The sequence below is a fragment of the Schistocerca serialis genome, chromosome 2, assembly GCF_023864345.2.
Source record: "Schistocerca serialis cubense isolate TAMUIC-IGC-003099 chromosome 2, iqSchSeri2.2, whole genome shotgun sequence".
Lineage (NCBI taxonomy): Eukaryota > Metazoa > Arthropoda > Insecta > Orthoptera > Acrididae > Schistocerca > Schistocerca serialis.
In genome coordinates, this window is record NC_064639.1 from 513758489 (window position 1) to 513777912 (window position 19424).

General features: G+C 40.7%; 1 protein-coding gene across 1 annotated transcript in view; it reads left to right on the plus strand.

Annotated features, from left to right (window-relative positions):
• LOC126456165 (Down syndrome cell adhesion molecule-like protein Dscam2) overlaps positions 1-19424 on the plus strand; it is a 358605-nt gene that overhangs the window by 217395 nt on the left and 121786 nt on the right. The window contains exon 14 of the mRNA XM_050091919.1: positions 9844-9998. Coding sequence (XP_049947876.1) covers positions 9844-9998 — 155 coding nt within the window. The remainder of the gene's footprint in view (positions 1-9843; positions 9999-19424) is intronic.

A 19424-nucleotide genomic window follows, 5' to 3' on the forward strand; every position in this document is an offset into this window, starting at 1 on the left:
GAATATGTCTCTCAGCAGTAGTGCCTGCCCACACAAGTGCAGACAGACAGCATCAGAGTTTTTTCACACAATCAAAGGCAGCCTGGCAACTCACACTACCCTGAGCCCGAACCATAGATTGCCAGTGCAGGAGGCTGGCAGCAACTGGAAGTAGGCTTGTTGCTGGTCCACTGCTCGTGGGGCACTAAGTCAGCAGCATTAGATGTAGTGCAAATGGCAGGACTGTGGCTAGCAGAGACAAAATCTGATGGTAGCAACTTGCAGCCGTTCAATGACTTGAAAACTGGCATAGGCCCCTCCTCGTAATGGGTGGCTGTCAGACTTCATAGATCTGTCTGAAAATTAGGTGCATTTATATGGAAGTAGGTTGTGTCTGTTTTGTCAAGGCTTCAATTCCCATCATGTAAGCCACAACAGAGCCATGGATCAGTTGTGTAGCAATAGGGTAATCAGTGCCACAGCGGCACTGACTTTCTTGTGTGTGTGTCAGTGATATTATGACTCTGGCCTGTGTGCTGGGCTGGACTGTGTGGTAACTGCCCAATGCTGTGGTGACAGTTCTTGTTGTATCAGCAGACTGCTCCTGATGTGACTCCATCTGACCAGTCCCAGTCAGACCCGTTTCCATGAGCTCTCACATCAACCATGTTGTGTCTTTTTTTTTTCAGCCACTACAAGTAAAACAGTTGTGGTGCAACACACACACACACACACACACACACACACACACACACACACACACACACACACACACACAGACACACACACACACACACACCCTTGCCCACACTATTTATAAGATCCAGTCCATCAGAGCAGAGCTCTTGGTAATTCTGCAAAGATTTAGACACTGCTTACAAGTTGACAATGATGTACAGTACATTGACTTCTTTCCTAACACTAGTTCAGCTTAAATCACCAGGTTCATTTGCTTTATTCTTAATCTGAATAATACTTTTTACAATTAGCCCACTGTACTTCTCTCATTTTCACAAATGGACTAGTTCCATTGAATCATCACTTACAAGCTAATAAAGTGACAATACCATCTTATCTTGACTTGACAAAAGTTTTAACAATTGTTTAACACAAACCTTCTCACTCATTATTCTCAGTAGTCCTCATTGTTTATCTGGTGTTAAGTAATCCTCACTTAACTAATAACTGTTTGCTACGGGTAACCCAGTCTACTGGTAGTCACTGTACTGGGAGTTAGCATGGGAGGGTGGTCTTTTGCCTAAAATAAATATTGACTGTACCAAGTATTGTCAGATCCATGAAGGTGCTGGATACTGTGACACTGTAGATTTAGATATAGGTGCTCATCATTAAGGCAGTGTGATGTCAGTTACCATGGCACTGCTGCATTTGCTGGAGCATCTGCTTAGCAGAAATGTGTCCTTCTCACTCTTTGCTGAACTCACCTTGTTTTTCAATCATGAACATTACTCAGTTAACCAGTCACATAACAAATTAAAAATAGTAGTGGAAAACTCTTTCCCTCTTAACAGATTTACTTAACAAATCATCTTTTCACAGTGAGTGGTCCTGCTCAGTTTACCTCTAATGATCAGCACTTTTCATGCATCTATTGATGTCTTTACTTGCTGCTTTGGCACATAATCTGGAACTTTGTCTTCTCAGAAAACACATCCCTAAAACTGTTCTCACACACAATCCACATAATGTACTATCACATGCAATGCATTAACAGGCAGCTCCACTTATTCCCCTTGGCTTAATGCTAATTACAGTCTGACTTCTTCTTCCAATGTTATGTTCCTTTGTGTCTTGCAGTACTACATCATGTGAATTAAGTCTTAGTGATTTTGCCTGTAGTTCAATTGCCTTACCCTTCATGACAAATAAACCTTGCAGCAATACATCAGTGGTAACAATTTTCCACAATTGGAACAGCATTCCACTGTGTGTTCCACGATGTAACACCAAAGAACAATTCTTGTTGACATTTCCACTTTACCTCCAGTACGTATTATATCACAAGGGTCATTATTTTCATGAACCTCCTGATCCTCAGGTGCACATTTCTGAAAGCATTCAGCCTTGTCCCCTGACCACCGGAATTACAAGCACTTTTCTTGTCCCACCCCTCTCCAACCTCAGCAGGAGTGCCAACATCACAGATGACAACAAATCTGCATCATTCAGAAATAATTGCTTCTATACCATTTCATTGCCACAACATCTGCATCCATAAAACCTCATTACCAACAACATCTGTAACACAGTTAACTTTATGAATAGCTTCCTGTACCATCCTCTGCAGTATCTACAAAAAAATTACTGCCTGCACTTCTTCTCTGTATGACATAAAAATCATTGGCATATATATGAGGGCTATTCAGAAAGTAAGGAACAATAGGTCAAAAATGGAAACCACAGTGAAAATCAAAACTTGTTTTATTTGCAACAGTTAGATACAACTACCAGCTATTTATCTCCGTAGTCACCAATCTGACTTAGACGTTTGTTGTAGCATTGTACCAACTTTCCAATACCCTCGTTATAGAAGGCAGCCACCAGTGCTTTCCACCAATTCTCTACACTGGCCTACAGCTTGTTGTCTGTGCCAAAATGTTGTCTTCATAGCCAGCGGTTCATGTGAGCAGAGATGAAACTCAGAGAGAGATAATTATGGGCTGTATAGTGGATAATCAAACATTTCCAGTTGAAAACAATGCAGGAGCATCTTCATTGTCCCTGCAGAATGTGGCTGAGAATTGTCTTGAAGAATAAAATGCATGTCAGTTATGTAATGTTGGCTGCATAGCTTCAGGTGAAATTTCTCACCAGGCCGTCATACTTGGCGGGAGGCACTATTGTTCTAGGATTCTTTATGTGCTCACTGTGTGCTCATAACTAAAAAGAATGACATAACATGATTGACAGACATCCTAGAGACACTGCCCAACACACCCATGCAAAACATCATCAGATTTTCATAGTGGTTTCCATTTCGCGACACTTTCAAAATAACCCTTGTACTTCCTTTAGTATCTGGCCCAGGCTCCATGTCCTTAAAACAACACCTGTTATCACCCAGTGGGGTGGAAACTACTGCAGCTAAATCAATATCGCATGTGTTGCTACCCGCACACTCATTCACTTCAGTACAGCACACATTCACTTCATTTAGCACAGCAGGTGATTCAGGATCTGCATTTTCAGAAGATACTGGAACTGATAATTCCACATTATTCTCCTTAATTTCCACAATGTTGCTACTTTTGCATCACTTAAACTGCAGTTACTAACTTCTTTCTCCTTACTTTCTGCTTCCACACAAGATTTCTCTTTTTCCTTCTTTCACACCTCTCCAAAAGCTTCTGTTCTTTATCGCCAGAAAAACATACTGGTGATTGTTTTTAGGCCACCACTCACCAGTTTTTTTTCTGCCTTTTCTCCACACCCTGGAGTAACTCTATTGCATAAAGCCATATTTTTCTCCCCAACATTTGCTTTCTCCACTATACCTGCCTGATCTGCTCCCATGCGTTGCCTTATACATGTTTGCATTGTGTGCTCACAACTCAGCTAATTCAGCTGCTAAAATTCGCAATGTTTCCTCCATGATAACCTCATGGTATCAAAAACAACATGATCAACCCTTTGTCAATCACACAAAAAACAACTGACGACAGTAAGAAATAGAATAGTGACACAGACTCTTGAATGTAATACTACCGTAACGCTTCTTGAGGAAACTGAGCTTCAACTTCTAAATCACTACATAGGTTAACACCTTACACACTTCCAGACAATAACCAACACCTCTTGCTTATGTAAGATACATTTCCCATACTAACCAGACAAAACTAATATTCATATCTACATATCTCAGAACAGTAGGAGTCTACTTGCCACTCATTGAATGTGGCAACACAATTAAACATGTGGTACGAGATCCACTGACTTCTCTTGACATTTTTAGTCAAACAGAATCACAAAAAAGAAACAAAAAATACTGCACTCATTCAAATGCATGTTGATACTAGAGCTGCGACTGGAGATGAGGTACTGATTTCAGCTGCAGACGTCAGCCTTGTGTATGACATCACTTGTAGAGGTGACAAACACTTCTGATGCCACTTGTAGAGGTTGGGAGTGGAGGACCTCTACAGTGATTTGTGGAACTGCGTTCACTGTGGTCAGAAAGCGAGCAGTTCATCACCCTGGGCAGGGTTGCAGTGGAGTGGAGGGTGGATGCCTGGTTGTCAACCAACATATCATCATGAGAACAGCATTGTTAAATGTTCATTTTACTGCACAGCAAACTACAACAGTCCTGACATTCTCTGAGGTGTCAGCACCCACAAGGTGTAAGCTGTGCTCATTCAGTGAGGAGCTGCTGCTGACAGCAAGCAGTCTGTTGTCACTGGCAGTTCCAGTGTTGCTTCACTGGTGAAATGATGATGCCAGCAACTTGGAAATGGTGCTGACTCCAGTAATGGGCAGCAGCCTGCTGCAGCAGCCACACATACTTGAGGCAACCATGTGGCTCAGAACAGGGTGCGCTGGAGTGCTCAGAATCATACTGTGGACTCACTGTGGAGGAGACAGTTCTCAGCGACAGTGTTGCCTACACACACTGAGGTGGACAGCAGCAGATTTTTGCCTATACAAGTGCAGATGGATGGGCAGCTTGCATGGCACAGGTCTTGAACTGTAGACCACAAATACAGGAGGATGGCAGTGACTGGAAGTAGGCTCACTGCTGGCCCACTGGTTGTAGGACACTAGATATGCAGCATCAGACTTGTGCAAATGCTAGGCCTGTGGCTAGCAGAGATCAAGTCCAGTAGTAGCAGCTTGCAGCCTCTTATCAACACAAACACCAGTATGGACCTCCCCTCAAAACTGGAGCTGTTAGGCTGCATACCTCTGTCCAGAAACGACTATCATTTACAAGGGCTTGACTCATCTCTGTTTTGCCAAGCCATAAATTCCCATCATGTTAGCCACAACAGAGAACAGAGCCACACCTGAGTTGTGTAGCAGTCAGCTACATAGCATTTCTGCTGCATTAACAATATTGCAACTCCAGTGTCCCTGGTAGGTGGGTTTTAGTTGACGTAACTTCACCTGGCCAGTCCTGGTCTGACCTGCTTCATGAGGCTCTTGAATTAATTGTGGCAGAATTTTTTTTTATTCATCATCACTAAGTAAAAGAGTTGTGGTGCAACCTTCTAAATAAAGCATATTTAAATATATGTGCGACTCAAATGATTATCTCAATTTTCTGAAGTCATACCTTTAAATAAGTCCATCCCTGCTCAATTTTGTTCCCCAGACACTATAAAGTAACTTCTTATTTCTCTCACTATCTCCTAAAGTCCTTGACAAGCTGTATATTCATCTTTAGTCTTGTTTCATGAATTATGTTTCATACCCTTGTGATCACTAACTTGCACACTGTATTCTTTTCTCCTTCTCATCACTCCTTACTCCTCCATTGCCAACTTTGAAGTAACCCATGCTGCATAGCAACTGTGGTGCAGCCACCATACAAGTTTTTGTGTAGACACTGAGGATGAATAAATACAGGTGAGGAGTTCATAGCAACAATGTATCCTCTGCAGCATGATAGCATTGATATGATGTGTGCTTCACCATGCACCAGTACCACGAAACTTATCAGACATGAAATTATTCAATAGCAAGAGCTTGATTTGTGACACACAACTGACCTGCACAAAAATCAAGGAAGTGTGATCCAGATGCAGATTGGATTTTTGTCTAGTATTAACTGCGTGAAAGCTACTAATTCAGGGTAATAAGCTGATATTGTTAACAAGAAATGACTGTAAAGAATGTACAGGGAGTACATAAAGTCTGGGAACACTTTCAGTTATTTATGACAGAAGAACCAAACATTGTACAGATATCATACATACATCATTTTGAAGAGAAACACTTAAAGTTTTTTTTTTTTTTTTTTTTTTTTTTTTTTTTTTTTTTTTTTTTTTTTTTTTTTTTTTTTTTTTTGAATTCGACAAAAACAAGTGTGCTACAGCTGTTCAATGGATGTTTAGAACCAAGAAAGGTAGGAAGCCACCAACAAGGAAGACCAGTTACCACTGGCACAACAAATTTGTTATGATGGGTTGCTTATGCCTGGCAAAGAGAAGCAGATGTCCCAGTGTGAGTGAAGTGAATGTGGAGCACGTACGAGAGACATTCGTAAGGAGTCCAAAGAAATTGGTGCTTCATGCATCTCGTGAACTTGAAATGGCTCCAATGACAGTGTGGAAAGTCTTGTGAAAGAAGCTATCTATGAAACCATTCAAATTGGAGCTAGTGTAGAAGCTCAATGATGACGACAAAGACAAGCGTTTTGAGTTTTGTTTGCAGCTGCAACAATTGAATGAGGATGGGGATGGCATTGTTGATTGCTTAATTTTTAGTGATGAAGCCACTTTTCACACTAATGGGAAAGTGAATAGGCATAATTGTCAAATCTGGGGTACAAAGCATCTACACGAATGCATTGAATTTGAGCGTGATTCCGCAAAGGTAAATGTTTTTTGTGCCTCGTCATGTCACAAACTGTACGGGCCATTCTTATTTGCCAAGAGCACTGTCACTGAATATTCCTACTTGTTGCAGCAAAGGCTGATGCCTCAAATGCAGTCAGACTCTCCATTCATCTTTCAGCAGGATGGGGCTCCAGCCTATTTTCATTGTGAAGTTCATGGATACCTGAGCACAGAGCTGCCGCATCGATGGATCGGCCGTGCTACAGAAGGGGACAGCTGTTTCAGGAAATGGCCCACCCAATCACCAGATCTCAGTCTGTGTGACTTTTTTCTGTGGGGAAACATTAAAGCTCTGGTGTGTGTACCACCTCTATCATGTGAGGTAGCAGAGCTCCGGGAGAGAATATGGGAAGCAACTGCCAGAGTCATCGATGCCATGCTGAGATGGGTATGGCAAGAATTCGTTTGCCATATTGATGTCTGCCAGGTGACTCATGGTTCGCATATCGAATGTTTGTAAAAAAAATTTCAGTTTCTCTTCAAAATGCAATGTTTAGGTCTTGTGCAATAAAAAATTGAAAGTGTTCCCAGACTAAGTACACCCTGTATACATTGAGAGGCCAATGTCAGATTACCCAAACTAACGACCAGGGGTAGACAAGAGGTTCACAAACTAACATCACTTACTGCCCAACCCGTCTATTTCTGAGCCGAAACTACTCTTTGAGAATGGGAAAAATTACCCCAAAATATAACACTAAATGTGATAAGCGAATGACAATACTTCTTTCCATGCTAAATTATCACTTACTTCAGATACCATTCTAATAGTAAACATAGCAGCATTAAGTCTTTGATCAAGATTATGAATGTGGGCTTTCTGTGACAGTTTACTATCTATCTCAACACCTAGAAATTTTAACTGTGCAGTTTCACTAACCACATGCCCATTTTGTGAAATTAAAACATCATGTTTTGTTGAACTGTGTGTTATAAATTGCAAATACTGAGTCTTACTGTAATGTAGCATTAGTTTATTTTCCACAAGCTATGAACTTGTCTTGAACTGCACTATTTGAAACAGTGTCAACACTGCAAACAACAACCTTTTTTACCAAGCTAGAGTAATCAGCAAACATATTTTTTTTTTTAGAATCAACTGTAATACTAGAGGGCATGTGATTTTATAAATAACAAACAAGAGTGGCCCCACCACTGGTCCCTTGGGCAATAATATGCTAAGACTCAAACAAATCAATCAGAGCCTATCACCATACATTTCCAATAGCTCACAATTTCACGTTTAGGTAGTGTAATATAATGCTATCAAATCATATGGAATATATGTTTTCCTGCAGAGAAGAATCAAATATTCAGCTGGGACGCTATCTAAAACTCATTAAGAAAGGACAGTTGTGAAATGCAGATCGCAGTGAAATGCGGATCCTGTCAAATAACCTGATGGTAGATATAAGGTTAAGTGGTTACCTGCAAAACACTTACACTCCTGGAAATTGAAATAAGAACACCGTGAATTCATTGTCACAGGAAGGGGAAACTTTATTGACGCATTCCTGGGGTCAGATACATCACATGATCACACTGACAGAACCACAGGCACATAGACACAGGCAACATAGCATGCACAATGTCGGCACTAGTACAGTGTATATCCACCTTTCGCAGCTATGCAGGCTGCTATTCTCCCATGGAGACGATCGTAGAGATGCTGGATGTAGTCCTGTGGAACAGCTTGCCATGCCATTTCCACCTGGCGCCTCAGTTGGACCAGCGTTCGTGCTGGACGTGCAGACCGCGTGAGACGACGCTTCATCCAGTCCCAAACATGCTCAATGGGGGACAGATCCGGAGATCTTGCTGGCCAGGGTAGTTGACTTACACCTTCTAGAGCACGTTGGGTCGCACGGGATACATGCAGACGTGCATTGTCCTGTTGGAACAGCAAGTTCCCTTGCCGGTCTAGGAATGGTAGAACGATGGGTTCGATGACGGTTTGGATGTACCGTGCACTATTCAGTGTCCCCTCGACGATCACCAGTGGTGTACGGCCAGTGTAGGAGATCGCTCCCCACACCATGATGCCGGGTGTTGGCCCTGTGTGCCTCGGTCGTATGCAGTCCTGATTGTGGCGCTCACCTGCACGGCGCCAAACATGCATACGACCATCATTGGCACCAAGGCAGAAGCGACTCTCATTGCTGAAGACGACACGTCTCCATTCGTCCCTCCATTCACGCCTGTCGCGACACCACTGGAGGCGGGCTGCACGATGTTGGGGCGTGAGCGGAAGACGGCCTAACGGTGTGCGGGACCATAGCCCAGCTTCGTGGAGACGGTTGCGAATGGTCCTCGCCGATACCCCAGGAGCAACAGTGTCCCTAATTTGCTGGGAAGTGGTGGTGCGGTCCCCTACGGCACTGCGTAGGATCCTACGGTCTTGGCGTGCATCCGTGCGTCGCTGCGGTCCGGTCCCAGGTCGACGGGCACGTGCACCTTCCGCTGACCACTGGCAACAATATCGATGTACTGTGGAGACTTCACGCCCCACGTGTTGAGCAATTCGGCGGTACATCCACCCGGCCTCCTGCATGCCCACTATACGCCCTCGCTCAAAGTCCGTCAACTGCACATGCGGTTCACGTCCACGCTGTCGCGGCATGCTACCAGTGTTAAAGACTGCGATGGAGCTCCGTATGCCACGGCAAACTGGCTGACACTGACGGCGGCGGTGCACAAATGCTGCGCAGCTAGCGCCATTCGACGGCCAACACCGCGGTTCCTGGTGTGTCCGCTGTGCCGTGCGTGTGATCATTGCTTGTACAGCCGTCTCGCAGTGTCCGGAGCAAGTATGGTGGGTCTGACACACCGATGTCAATGTGTTCTTTTTTCCATTTCCAGGAGTGTATTTTGTTCCAGATTTGTGATTCATTATTTCAAGACTTTCATCAGAGTTACTCTCACTGTCAGCAGTTTTTAACCTCCTTACATATCTCAATCAAATTTCCAGTTTTTTGTGAACAGGAGCCAGCTGTTACCATCTCAACAAAATGCAACTGCATTTATGTCTGATTATACTGACTGGTCTCCTCTCTAGTCTGTGTGTGTCTTGTTACTTTGAAACAACTATGTAAAGCTGTCTACAACTGAAAAAAATGTTCTGTTCTGTGGTAAATTCTCATGTAATGAAAACAGATTAATATCTTTATGTCCACACAAGAAATTCTTTTGATACCACACATTAATTCTTGCTAAGTAACATATTTTCATATGTTTATGTAAGTGTCAGCATGTTTTCACTGATATCGCCAATTTTTACATTTTTCAGTGGGAAATCAATACAAGAAGATGATCATCTCCGTATCAATTCTGAATGGACACTTCTCATTCCTGCTGTAAAATTAAGTGATACTGGAAATTATACATGTTCAGCTGAAAATGTGTTTGGAAAAGATGAAATAACTTACTTTCTGTTGGTTCAAGGTTAGTTAATAGTCACATTTCTTATTTTCAGTCATAAATTTGAAGACATAAATATTTAATAAGTATCTGGCTTTGACTAAATTTTTCATTATTTGGAATGGAATCCAAGGAAAGGAGTGCAACAGACAAATTATGAGCTACTTGGAAGTCAATACCATGATGAGTAACAGTAAACCAATGAAGATTGCAGAAGGGATATGAGATGGAGCTTCCACATACAAAAAGATGAATTAAAGAAACACAAAATTCTTACCAGAAAGGGGACAGCAAAGCCATGAAGGAAAAGATAAAGAATGAGGATAAGAAAAAAGTGCAGATGGTAGGAGAGTATGGAAGGCGATAAACCATTTAGAAGGGAGAGGAGGGTGAGGTGGGGTGAGGGGTGGAGGCAGTGTGGAGACAGGAAGAAATAATAAATGATACTAAAAGATGGATAAGTACAAGAAATTAATGTGTTTGAGGCCAGCTGACTGGAAGGAATCAAATTGGTGTTGGGACCCAGTTACCAACATATTTGGTTCCAAAATTCTGATCTTAAAAGCAACTTTTATATAAGGTGGAACTTGAAATTCACAAAATTTCATTTTGGTCATAAAGCAATGTAGCAGCCAAAATATCATGCTGGAAATTATAACAATGGTGCCTGCAACATTCATACTGTAACAATACTGGACTAAGGAAAATTGACTGTTGCACAGTTTTGATTGCAGGGATATTTTGTCATATTTTTCACTGAATTTGCAACTTCACGCAAGAAGGAGAGGAGTCACGGATATTTGACATAGTTGATTCCCAAGTAAAAGTATTTATCAAAACATGGAAATTGTTTCTTTCACTTTAAGCAGTAATACATTACTTTCAAGCTTTTCTTTGGTGATTTATGAGCTACTACAAACAGAATTCAATTTAAGCAGGAAAACCAGTTGCTCATGCAGCTCATATGGCTAATTCCAGACAGTGTAATAAGTAGGTCCTTGATCTTTGTTTGGAGAAAGTATTCCAGTCATTAACATAAATTTCATCTTCTATTCCTTCTCCTTTCCAGTGGCCTTGTCACAGTGGTAACATCGGTTCTCATCAGATCACTGAAGTTAAGTGCTGCCGGGCTGGGCTAGCATTTGGATGGGTGACCATCTGGTCTGGTGAACACTGTTGGCAAGCGGGGTGCACTCAACCCTTGTGAGGCAAACTGAGGGACTACTTGATTGACAAGTAGCTGCTCCAGTTTCGCAAACTGGCATATTGCTGTGAGAGTGATGTGCTGACTACATGCCCCTCCATATCCACATTCAGTGGTGCCTGTGGACTGAGGATGACATGGCGACCAGTCAGTACCATTGGGCCTTCCTGGCTTGTTTGGTGGAGTTTAGATTTTTTTATCCCTTCTCCTTCCTCATACGTTCCTCCACAAGTACATACCCGATATATAATTTTCACTTTTTCTTTGTTATTATTATCAACTTTTTCTTCCTCACTTTCATGTACTTTCCTGTATATATTTTTGTTGGTGTTGTGAGTGTCAACATTAACATCATACATAGCACCATTTTTATCATTATGGCTCTTTACAAATCACAGTCCCTCTTAACTTATTAAAAAAGGAATTTTGAAGCATTTTGTCACTTTGTTGTTGACAGCCAGCACTTGCTCATCATGTGAATTAAATCTTAGTAGCTGCCTCAGGTTACATGTCAAGATATTCAAATTGCACATAAAGCAGATGATGAATTCTTATTTTGTCTGATGTACTTTCTACTCTCCTCCTCCTCTTTCTCCTAATTGTTCTGCCATTTGATGTATTGAATACAATGTTATTATTAGAATTAAAATGATAACAACCATTATTTAATTAATGAATTATTACAAGAAAATTATATTTATTTTCTGTCCATGCTTGTTGCCACCGTATCAAGAATACATTAAATGTTATGTCAAGATTAACATGATCACTTCAAACATTTTTTAAATTACACTCTCATATTTAATCATCCAGGATAGAATTACCTCTTCTCCTGATAACACCTTACAGCCATCTTCCACATGCATAGGTGACTGAATGAAAACCACTTGGCACAATAGAGTGGTGTAGATGTACTTGTCAGATCTGAGTGTGTCATCAGCAGTCCATGCTTCCCAGTCATGACACCAATCCAAAAATAGCTGTTTGTGTTCTGGTGTCAATAGCAGGCTATGCATAAGACAATAACTGCCTAGTCTGGCTGCTGCTAACCATCCAATGGACAGGATGACACAAAATGTCAGAGGGAGTCCATTACTACTTATCCTTTGATGGCAGGTGTGGTCGACTAGAACCTTGATGACAAGTATGCCTGCCATCAAGTTCCCATGCAATTCAATATTGGGCCACTGCCACATTCCAAAGCCCCACAAATCTGGATAATGCACAATTTGATGAGCCATCCAAAACAGACCCACAATGAGGCATCTTTAAACTCTGTCAGATGATGATAACACTGTCTACATGAGTACATGGCATCTCTGTGTCATTCATAGCATTTGATGCTGTTCATGCCTTTCATGTATCCTACCAAGATTGGTACCAGCACATAAACTCTGGTATCTGTTCTACCTGTCACAGAGAGGTATAGGCAAATGCCGGGATGGTTCCTTTCAAAGGGCACGGCCGACTTCCTTCCCCGTCCTTCCCTAATCCGATGAGACCGATGACCTCGCTGTCTGGTCTCCTTCCCCAAAACCAACCAACCAACCAACAGAGAGGTATAACTCTTAATTGTTTACCTACTGATAGTATGTATGAGGGAGATTCAAATGCAAACCCTAAAAGTGTAATTAAAAATTGAAATTTCACACTATTGTTCTGATAGTTGGCAGTACTGTTACCAATGATGTAAGGATGCCCTAAAGGTGGCAGCATACTACAGACAAGTGAAATGCAGCCAAAATACCAGTTCAAAGTGGCTCCCCCATGCAACATGTGCAAAGGAAGAACAGCATTCTGTCATTTGTTTTCTGAACAGTGAAGATATGAAATGAACTGAAATCCATCATTGAATGAAGGTCCAATGCAGCAGGTGTGTGGGTGGAGTAGAAAGTTCAGAAATGTAGTGGCTGCTCTGGCAGCCTCCCAGTGCCCAGGTGAGGCACTGTGTGTTGTGACCCCAGAGTCCACTGCAGAAATTGAAGCCATTGGATGGGAAATTGCCATGTGATGGTGAATGAAATAGCAGCAAATCTGAATGTTACTCATGGCTCAGTACATCATATCATTCATGAAGAGCTTAAGTTTCTCAAAATGCCTACAAAATGGATGCCACAGCTGCTCACCCTATAACTGAAAGACTGATGCCCTCTGCCACATCTGCCATACTCACCACTCAAAGAGGTGATAGGAGGAAAGAAATTTCATTTGCAATAGGCAGTGCATGAGTGACTGCACACACGAACAAAATTTTTTTCTCCAAATGAATCTGTATACTTCCTACCCACTGGAGTAAGTGTGTTGAATGACAGGGAGGCTATGTCAATAAATTGCCCATTTGTATTCCATTTTAGTTCTGGAAAAAAGTATGGTCTGGGTGTTTCAGTTTTTTGTCAGGTAGTGGTTATTATTCCATTGCAAGCATTACATGAAGAAACAATGATTTCTGATTCTGTAACTAATTTTTTTGGAGTAGAGGTCTCACTCATTCACACACACGCACACACACACACACACACACACACACACACACACACACCTGTATAGCTATGTTGTGTTGGCTGAACACAATGTGCCAGGACTGGAGTTCAGCAGTTTGACTGGGGTGAAGGCATGTTTTGGGTGGGATGGGCAAGAGGAGACAAGAGACAGGAGAGGGAAGAGACATACGGGTAGGATGGCTCATGGTTGGGAAGGAGACAGCAGTTCCGCAGGATAGGAATGCAGAAGGCAGAGACAACAGGAGCACAGCTGAGAAGGGCACCAATATCAGTGAGTTCATGGAATGCATAAGGATGATGGCATCCAGGAATGGATTGGGAAAGGGTGACAGAACAGAGGAAGTGGAGACTGGGGGAAGTGGATGTGAATGCAGCATGAATGAAGTTAGGGCTGTACAGCCACACACTCTTCCCTGTAGTCTTGCTAGTGACAGTGCCTGTGTGACATTCTTATCCTGTGTACCTGCTGCCTCCCTCCCATAAGAGGCCTTCTACACCAGTTCCAGTTCCTCAGCATAAAGACAGATTTACATGGCATGATACAAGGCAGGTCATTAATAAAATTATAAACAATAAGGGTCCCAGCACTGAACTTACAGGCACACCTCATGAAATATTTAGGAATCCAGAGCTCATTTCTTTAAAGTCCACTTTTTACTTTCTGATATCAACATATTATGTAGATAGTATAAAAATGACTCTGTTGCTGTTACCCAGTTCTGAATTGATAACACTTTAAGCAGCCTTGCATTTGTTTTATGATTGTTTAATATGGGGAAGAGTGTTGTACCTAGAAGATTGCATATATGATGTTTTTTGGTAGGTACTTCAGTCTAATGACTGATTTTAGAATCAAATGAATGAACGTGCACTAGAGACCACCATGAGCAGTAACCACTATTTTCTACAGTTATTGTTGTTGCTAGACATGAGGTTGGTTTTTACTCATCATTTGTAAATATTTCAAGTTCAACACATTTAAGTACTCTATAATACATTAAACATATTTAGAATATATTGTTAATTCTTCAGGTAGAGAATTTTATGGAAAGTAAAATTCCATTTATCTTGAAAACTAGTTATACATGGTCCAGTGACATTAATGTGACTTCCACCTATATATGATTTCAACATCCAATAATCGCTCAAAGATGGTAGCTGATAGTATTGGCAGTGGAGGTTATATAAAGCACCTCGGGGGAGTGTGGAAAACAGTGCAATCATTGTTGTAATGTGGAAATGAAGCAATTTATCTAATGTCTGAAATGACATGATAATTTGCTTTTGAGCCAAAAGTGGAGGAATTTCCAAAATGGCAAAGTTTGTAAGGTGTTTGCATGCCATCCTGGTTAAAGTACACCTTGGATGGCAAGATGGTGCTATTCAAAACTGGCACCAAGGTAACTGTGATGCACAGTGGACCATAGATAACAGAGGTGAACAACAGGTGCTGAGATGTATACAGGCAAATAGATGTGCATTAGTTGAACAACTGACTACCCGTACATCCAATGAATGGCAATAGATTGCATTTTCAGATGAATTACATGTAATGCTCCATTGGACAATTGGACATATGGCAGTTGGCATATACAGTGTGAAATGTCTGAAAGCAAACAACCTGCAACTATTGTCAGAAGGATCCAGGCCACAGGGCATTCCCTGGATGAGTGTGTCATTCTGGAAGGCACAATGGGTCAACACAAGTATGCATCTATCCTTGGTGACCATCTCCACTCCTACATGCAGTTTGATTTTCTTAAGCACAGTAGCATCTACCAGCAGGACAATGCAATGTGCCACATGCTTCAGAGAGTATGTTGTGGGGTTCAGAGAACACCAGGATGAATTTACTATACTCCCCTGTCAAACAAACTTCCGTGATTAAAACTCAATCGAGCATCTGTGCGACCTTCTTGATTGGGGTGTTTACACAATGGGTTCTCAACCAGAAAAGCTAGTACAGCTGGCTATAGCACTGGAGTCAACAGGGCCTCACATCTTTCTTGGTACCTTTCAGAACCTTACTGACTCTCTTTCTGCATGTCTGACAGCAGTCTTTGCTGCAAAAGGTGGTTATTTGGACTTTTGATAGGTGGTCACATTAATGTGATTGGACAGTGTACAAAGTGTGGACAGTTGAACCTTACTTCTGTTTCTTGAAACAGAGGAAGGTCTTGTACCTTAGAACATGTGATATTTCCAAATTAACTGACTTTTCTTAATGTCTTAACAGTTTTACCTGCCTTGAAAATGAAAATTTGTGTTGTTTTCCAATAGCTTCAGTTTCAAAATGCATTTAACTTATAACTGGTCTTTGATAATATTTATGCTTAATTTGATTTCACTAGCTGGTTATTGGTGCGGAGTAGTCTAATAATGTAACATATGGACTATGATATATAGTATTACAAGATTTTCTCAATTGTGACACATTTTAATTTCAAACAAATAATTGTTCCTATGTACATGATCATTGTGTACCACTGAATATGTTATCAAATTAGGAAAAACCTTGATTTCTCGGGTTATTTTTGTTATTTCACTAAAAAACAATAGCACATGAAAAGTGAATGCCACCATTTGAAAATGATATAAGAACATATATTTAACTTCTATTACAAGGCAGGCTAGAGATGAAAGTCTTCCAAGGTACAATACTCTCCCCAGTTATCGTTTGCAATTTGTTTCTGTTTTATAATTTCTGATCTGTATCTCTTCTTTAGTTGAAGGTAATGAAGTCTGTCTTCTTCACTGTTCTTTGATTTGTCATAGATGTTCATGGTCAGAGTTCTTAATCTGTGGAAGACAGGTGTGAACTAACAATGTCTACTTCTTTTGCTACCTTTGCTTGATTTCCCATTCTATCCCTTTAGTGCTGTAGAATAACACTTATTAAGCACATTAAAAAGAAGATTGACAAATCTGTCAAGAACTCCATCATCATTTGCAAGTTGAGACAGGTAGTTGGACCACTCTGTCATTGATGTGTGTGTCACTAACAGTTCTGGTGTACTTGGATTGTTCACGCTGCTCTGTGAGATTTTTTGTCAGCAATTTTAACCATACCCCTTCATGAGTTGATAGATACATAGTGTTAAAAATCCCTATTCATATCTATTTGTTTCTACATATGTTACAACATTCTTCAGACTTGATAACTATCCTGTTGACATGTTATTTGCACAATACATATTGTGTGACCTGAGGACATTTAGCAGGTCCAAGTATTTTGTTATTGTAGTCCTAAGATCAGTATTAACATACCAAAAAATTAAAATATAATATTGAGTGTGTTTTTGCAATTATGAGATTGTTCTCTCTAATACCTCCATAAAAACATCAATGCTCCTGTCAAGAGAACAGTATACAGACATTACAATTAGTTAACAGTCTGACAATAATGTAGCAGCTGCCTCAAATACACTTTCAATGCAGAAAGTTTTAATGTCAGGAGTTATTCATTTTGTTGAAAGGTCATTCCTGATGTTTATTGAGATACCTCCATAACCATTCAAACTCATACAAAAACTTTGTAATAAGGAATAGTCTGATGGATCACACAAATGTAGATGATTCTAACTTAATCAACACTCATTACCACAGAAATGAATTTTTGGTTTGTTGTAGTCTTATTAAATAAACTCAATATGCATTACATAAAGCAGCAGGAAGTGGAGATGGTTAGGACATACACATAGGAGATCAAATGAACATATTGCAAAGAAAGCACTTTATTAGATCTCTCAGGAATGGCAGAGACAAGGCAGGCTCAAAATGACATGGAGATGATCAGTTAAAGCAGAAGGTTAACAATAAGGAATAGAATGGGAAAGAGTGAAAATCCTAGCAGAACACAGAACACGATGGTGATCCTTTGTTACAGCCCTATGCTCCACATAAGGAGTTATAGGAATTAATAATAAATAATAAAATGGTTTTCTTGGATCATCAAAACATGATACACAGTGATGTTAAAATATGCTCTGACAACCTTGTGACAAAGTGATACAGAAACAAGGTATATCAGAAAATTGGTCACAGTCCATGGATGCTATTTATTGTGTATGGTGTTCCTACTCCACTGGAGAAACAAAATGTCAATAGATGATATGATATCCTTTCCTTGCAATACATAATGCACACACACTCTTTATATTGTAGTTCAACCCACTCTACATGACTTCAAATAACATTTTCCATTGCCGTCAGGAAGTCATAAATGACCCATTATGGCTGTGTTAGTGCTGTAATCCTTTGAACTGGAGCATCCCATGATGTTCCATCAGATTTACGGTCAGAAAGTGATCTGGTCACTTTAAAATGTATGATCTCCTCAAGTTTTAGATATGTGTCTACCCGGCTAGTCCTGTCTGGTTGTGCATCATTCATCAGACAGAACATAGGTCCATATGCACCTTGAGAAACACATACTGTTGCATGATGTTCTTTCTGTAGACCACAATTGTCAACCCCTAGGAAACAAATGTAGCAGTATATGTGACCTGTATCATACTTGATTCAGACACTTGTGCCATGATACTGGTCTCTTTCCACAATACTAGCAGAGTTGTAAGCTGTCCGAGGAGCACAGCACATGAACAGATTGTGAAAATCTCAACAATCTCAAATTGTTCAATTTATCTCCAGGCTAAAAACACTCTTGGTTATTAACAGGATACCACCTTATGTGTGCTAGGTCCACTCAAGATGGGCAAGGTAGTACATTTACCAAGCTATTAAGTGCCTTTAAGTGAGGAAAATACATCTTATAAGATGTTCAGCATTTGGAGCAACATGTCAATATGCACCCTGATGGGGAAATGTAATGCAGAGGGTGTCATGAGGGCTCTAGCCACGACAGGTGTCATAGTGTTGAATTTATTCTGACACTTAATGGATGACTATGTTCCTGGAGCTGGATAGTAACATCTCTCTTGGAATTTTCTCCAGATATGATATTATGAGCGCCATTCAACCCCTGTCCCACCATTTATTGATTGTGACTTGCCTCCAATTCACCAATAATCCAGCCACATGTAATATCATACAAATATTTTCCCTGCACCATTTTTCTTATTTATGGGCTACAAGTACAGCGTTAACTGCACAACAAGTAGCTGGCACTGTAAGCAGTATCAGACTTGTGGTCCATGTATGTCTTGTATTTGTGTCGCCCCACTACAATATAGTCTGCATAGTACTGCAGCAACACAACGTTTTTCATGAATATTGGAGTTCCCTTAACTTATGCACAAGAATGTAGCACTCCTCCTAATATTAATGTTTTAGAACTCTGAAATCAGGAAATTGTAGTTCAGTCTGTAACTTCTCCTGCATCTCCCTTTTAACTCATTTCTTCTATTAGTAGCCAATCCCTTGCTTCTGCTCTTCTGGATTCCTTGATATATCTTGCTCCTGTGCTTGCCATAGTTCCCATCTTCTTGTCTTTTTACCTTTCATTGTTCAAGATTTTTGTACATTGCCTGAGATTTTCGTTTTGTCCAGTTCCTTATTGATGTTGCCTTTTCATCTTATATTTAGCCCCCATCTAGAGGTGCAATACTTTAAAATAATATTCATGAATCTTTATCTTCCAAATACTATATGTACATCAGCTATTAATAAGGGTTATTTTTGTCACTTTTTCTCTCTCTCCTCTTTCCCTCTCTCTCTCTCTCTCTCTCTCTCTCTCTCTCTCTCTCTCTCTCTCTCTCTCTCTCACTCTCTCTCTTTCTGTCATGC